This window comes from Vipera berus (genome assembly GCF_964194415.1).
Source record: "Vipera berus genome assembly, chromosome: Z".
NCBI lineage: Eukaryota > Metazoa > Chordata > Lepidosauria > Squamata > Viperidae > Vipera > Vipera berus.
In genome coordinates, this window is record NC_138205.1 from 6,968,912 (window position 1) to 6,974,463 (window position 5,552).

The 5,552-nt window shown below is 40.6% G+C and overlaps 1 protein-coding gene across 1 annotated transcript; it reads left to right on the plus strand.

The window, feature by feature from the left end:
- Positions 1-315: 315 nt before the first annotated feature.
- Positions 316-1,501, plus strand: LOC308678548 (olfactory receptor 6X1-like; the record flags this gene model as incomplete). Its single annotated transcript, XM_081345776.1, has 1 exon — positions 316-1,501. The coding sequence occupies one exon, from the start codon at positions 316-318 to the stop codon at positions 1,258-1,260; it is 945 nt and encodes a 314-aa protein (XP_081201902.1). The 3' UTR covers positions 1,261-1,501.
- Positions 1,502-5,552: the final 4,051 nt, after the last annotated feature.

Sequence of the window (5,552 nt, forward strand, 5' to 3'; positions counted from 1 at the left end):
TGTTGCAGAATTTTTAAAATAAATCATCTGTATTTTTAAATATTATCTTTCTGGTACATACATATTTCACTAAAAGCTTTGGAAAATGCAAATACATTTTTTTTTATTCCTACTGAACTTGTTTGTAGGACCCAAAAAGTGGACCCTGCACCTTTGGGGAAAATGTGATGATGTTGATTGAACTTGCTTTTAGGCCAAAGATTTGGGTTGGTTTGTGTTGGTTGATAAAGAATCAAGCTGTAGAATAATAATCTTTATTAATAATAATTTGATGCTGCTCAACAATTATTCTGCTTTTGGATGAATAGGTTTGGGATGGAGAACCAAACAGTTGTGGATGAATTCATTTTACTGGGATTTCCCAGCATCCTAAAAGTAAGATTTCTGGTGTTTGTGGGTGTCTTGATGATCTATATCTTGACCGTCACTGGGAATATTGTCATTGTTGCAACTGTGGTTTATGACCCTAATCTCCATAAGCCAATGTACTTCTTCCTCAGCAACCTCTCATTCTTAGGAATCATGTATGTGACAGCTACAATCCCTAAACTTTTGGTCAATTTACTCACCGTCAAGAAATCTATCAGCCTGACTGGTTGCAAAGCTCAAGCTTTTTCCCACTTTTTCCTAGGGGCCACAGAATTCTTCCTTCTGACTGCTATGGCATACGATCGTTACATGGCCATCTGCCACCCCCTTCATTATCACACAATCATGAGTAGCACAGTTTGTGTTCAACTAGCTTGTGGATCCTGGTTTGGTGGTTTGATGACCGTCTTGATACAGACCATTCTAGTGTTCCGGCTTCCATTCTGTGGCCCCAATACTATCAATCACTTCTATTGTGACGTTGGACCACTGCTAAAGTTGGCTTGCACTGACACTCATCTCATTGAGTGGATAGTCTTTGTGGTTGCCACCATTGTGGTGTTCAGCAATTCCCTCTTGACCGTGGTTTCATACATCTTCATAATCTCCACTGTGATGAAAATCCAATCCATTTCTGGAAGACAAAAGGCTTTTTCTACTTGTATCTCTCACTTAATCGTTGTTATTCTGTTATATGGGGCAATTATTTTTATCTATGTCAGACCAACAGGACATGCTTCATTAAATATGAACAAGGTAGTCTCCCTTCTCAATACTTTGGTTACACCATTGCTCAACCCTTTTATTTATACTCTCAGGAACAAAGAAGTTAAAGATTCTCTGAAAAGGGGTTTAACCTGGAATAAAGCATTTAAGAAGAGCCACAAATAAAAAAAAAAAATTAAAAAATAATAATAATGGAGAAATGACTGACTAAAGTACTATGGAGCACCATATCCCAAAGGTGCTTTTTTCATGAGGCAACTGGACTTTCTTGTTTTATTCTGAAGACTTTTTGCTTCTCATCCAAGAAGCTTCTTCAGCTCTGACTGGATGGTGGGGGAATGGAAGGATTTATACTCCTTGCAAACAGCTGGTCATTTGCCTCCTTTTAGGGAGTCATTGAGGCCATTTGGAGGTTTATCTGTGTCATCAGGGTCACCTGAGTAGTGCAAATCGGTATGGAGTCTTCTTGGAACTGCTGGAAGTATTGTGTTGTAGACTGGAAATAGATGATGCCATGTTCCTCCCTCTCTGTTGAGAGAGGACTGTTCAATTTCGGCTGGGACTTCCGGTGGCGGCGCGGCGCCGGAGACAGCCCTTTCGGGCTGCCCGCGGCTCAGCTGTGTTATTTCCACCCGAAACAGCGCCGATCAGCTGTTCGGGTGGATTTGAAGCCCCCTCCTCGGGAGAAGAGGAGGGGGTGAGCCCCCAGGTAGGGGTTGAGTTCTCCGGGGCCGCCTGAGCTTAAAGCTTGGGCGGCTGAAGGATCGAACTCCCCCGTAGCCTGGGTTGCTCCCAGCTGGTCAGCGTCTCTGCTCCGTGATTTCTGGAGCGGAGCCAGGCGTTTGCGACCACCCCTGCCAGAAGGAAAGACTATGGAATAAAAGGAGCAGGCAGAGCGGTACAGGAGGAAAAGGTGAAGAGGACTTTTATTGCTGCTTTCTAGCTTAATGGATTTTATAAATTTAAAAGTGAAAGTGCGTAGTAAGTGAAAGTAAAGATGGCGGCTAAACCTCCTCCAAAAGCTCTTTGGAGTGCTGGAACTTCTCCGGTGCAACAGTCATCATTGCAAGCGTTGCTTCTTCCTGATGTATTGACACCGAAGGATTTACAAGATGCTCTTGGAAAATATGCCCAGGTAATTCTGGAAGCAATGGGTGATAAATTTGCAAAGATGGAGGAGAAGTTGGAGAAACTGGAGGAGAGAATAGAAGAGAGGATGGAAGAGAAGTTCAGAGTGATGAAGGTAGACATTTTGTCTTCAGTGTATAGAGTGGCTGAATGTGTGGAAGATTTGGATGAAAAAGTGGAAGATTTGACTCAAAAAAATGCCATATTAGAAGTAAAAGTACTGGAAAATGAAGATTTAAGAGACAAAATGGACAAAGAATTGAGTCTTGCTCAATATTACCAGATGCAGTATGGTGTTAGAATCAGAGGTTTAAAAGAGAATATTAAGGAAGATCTAAAGCAGCTGATTTCTGAGGCTCTGGAAGTAGTATTGAGTCAGCCAGCATCTGAAATAAAGGGAGGCATGGATAAAGTGTTTCGTGTGAATTCATGGATTGCCAGACAGAGAAAGCTACCTAGAGATGTGGTGGTTTATTTTGTAAAGAGGGAAATTAGAGATGAAGTTATTCAAGCTGCTTATGGTACTAAAGTCGTGATTGCTGATCAAGAAGTTTTGGTTTTAAAAGAAATTCCTCCAAAGATTTTAAGGAGAAGGAAGGATTTTACATTTTTAGTGCAAGAGCTCAAGCAACGAGATATAAGGTTCAGATGGGAGATTCCAGTTGGGTTGATGGTGATGCATGAAGGTAAAAGGTACCGTTTGACCACTGTGATGCAGGCGCGTGATTTTTACAATAACGTTTTAAAAGCAACCCCACTATCACTTCTGGAAGTTGCAAAGGGATCTGGACAAGGAGAACACCAAGAGGCTGAAGATGGACAGACAGAGGAGAATGGTGCTGGAGGAGATCAAGCTACAACTTCTTTGGATGATTCTAGAGAGCAGAGGGTGACGTGTGCTGCTTTAAAACGATCAAAAAAAAATAAAAGAACAAGATCAGCAGAAGTCTATGGAATTTCCAAAATGTACTTACAGCCAAGTAGTGGGAGGAGCACGGCCTAAAAAAGATAGTCCTGTTTAAGCAGTGCTCCAAGAGCTTTGGGATGATATGCATGGCAACTAAATTTTTAATTTGGAACGTTAATGGACTAAATTCACCACAGAAGAGGAAGAAAGTTTTTTTAATATTTGAAACAATTTAAGATAGATGTTATATGGTTGCAAGAAACGCATATTAGGGTTGTGGACCAAAAGTATTTATCGAACTCAAGGTTGGGCACGCAATTTGTTGTTTCTGCAATGAATAAGAAAAATGGAGTGGTTGTTTATCTTAAAAGTGCTTTAACAGCGGACTTAATTGAAGCAGATAAGCATGGAAGATACGTTATGATAGAGTTGCTGCTAGTAGGTAAAAAGAAGCTTTTAGTTGGATTATATGCTCCTAATCAACAACAAGTTGACTTTTTTTAGTTTATTTCATACAAAGCTTATCCAGTTGGATTATAAAATTTTTATTTTTATGGGGGATTGGAATGGTGTTTTGGATGTTCAGATGGACAAGGCTGGAGCTTTAAAGCGCGTCCCAAGTCATGCTCGACTGCCTAAATCCTCTTTTGAAATGAAGGATGACTTGGAACTGCGAGATATTTGGTGTGAAACACATTCGTATGAAAAGGATTATGACTAATGACTTTTTTTTAAGGATTAAGAAGGTGAAGATATGTGCAAGAACTATTTCTGATCATAGCCCAGTTTGGCTAGAGATTTATAAGGAGAATAAGGAGAATTTTTTTTTTGTTTTTTTTTAATATATTCTATATTAATAGTGTTTGTAGTTATCCTATGTGAGCTAGAGAGTGATAGATTTTAGAGTCTATGGTTGTTAGCATATGGTTGTTTATGATTCTTTTTTTCTTTTTTATACCTTGTACTCAGCTCTGGGAAGTTGGGGGGGGTGGGGAGGGGGGGAGGGGTAAGGAGGGAGGGATAGGGGAGGGGTAGGGGGGACTGTCAAAGATAAAATGTATGATAAAACTTTTCAATAAAAAAAAAAATTGACCTAGATGGCCTCTTTGACCCCTCTTTCAAATCACCGATCCTCTCTGTCCAAAATGTGAACTTTGCTATCTTCGAAATAGTGCCTGTTGTCTTTCAAATGTAGATGGACTGCTGAATCTTGTCCTGATGGTTTTGTTCTCCTATATTGTGCCATGTGTTTATGAACTGGTTGTTTCGTTTCCCCAATGTACAGTTCTGCATAGGGCTCACTGCACTGTACTGCATATACCATATTGCTCAGTTAGTGTCTAGGTGTTTCATCCTTGGGGTGGACAAGCTTCTGCCTTACTGTATTCCTGGGTTTGAAGTGTGCACATATGTTCTGTTGGCTGAAGATCCTCCTGAGCTTTTCCAATATTCCTGTAACATATGGAATGACAACATTGCAATATTTGGGCATAGACCAATTTCTCAATGAGCTGTTTTTTTTTTAAAGAATACTGCATTCTAACCACTGCACCACCACGGCTTATATTGAATGATTGAATTGAACTGATTGATTGAATTGAATAATTCAGTCAATCAATACTGAATAATGCAACCTACTTTCTCAAGTCTTCTATACAAAAGGTCTTTCCAGGTCCCATCATGGCATATGTAACATAAACAGTCTGTAACATTTTCTCTCTGGTGGAAACTATGGTGTAGAACAAATATGTTCAAGCCGATCACATTTTAGGAAAGAGTTCAAAATAGATGTGGTTAAAGTTTTAGAGTCTTATTTTGTCCCCTCTTTGATTACGTGATTTTTAAGGTATATACAGCTGACAAAGTGAGAAAGAGCCTGTGGCCTAAAGGTTAAAACAGTTGCCTAAAGTCCAAGCAGCCCAGGCTTGAATCTCAGAAGGCAGTGGCTGGCTGATGAGAGCAAAGCAGCTTGAAATAGCTATACCAGTCTCCCTTTAATTCTTTGTTAGCAAATCCATGTGTGTGTGTGTGTGTGTGTGTGTATGTATGTATGTGTGTGTGTGTGTATATATACTGTATGTATATATATATATATATATATATATATATATTGTATATATATATAAAGGGACGCGGTGGCTCAGTGGGTTAGGACGCTGAGCTTGTCGATCAGAAGGTCGGCAGTTTGGCGGGTCGAATCCCGAGTGCCGCGTAACAGAGTGAGTGCCTGTTACTCATCCCAGCTTCTGCCCACCTAGCAGTTCGAAAGCACGTAAAAATGCAAGTAGAAAAATAGGGACCACTCCGGTGGGAAGGTAACAGCATTCCGTGCGCCTTTGGCGTCTAGTCATGCCGGCCACATGACCACGGAGATGTCCTCGGACAAGCGCTGGCTCTTCGGCTTTGAAACGGAGATGAGCAC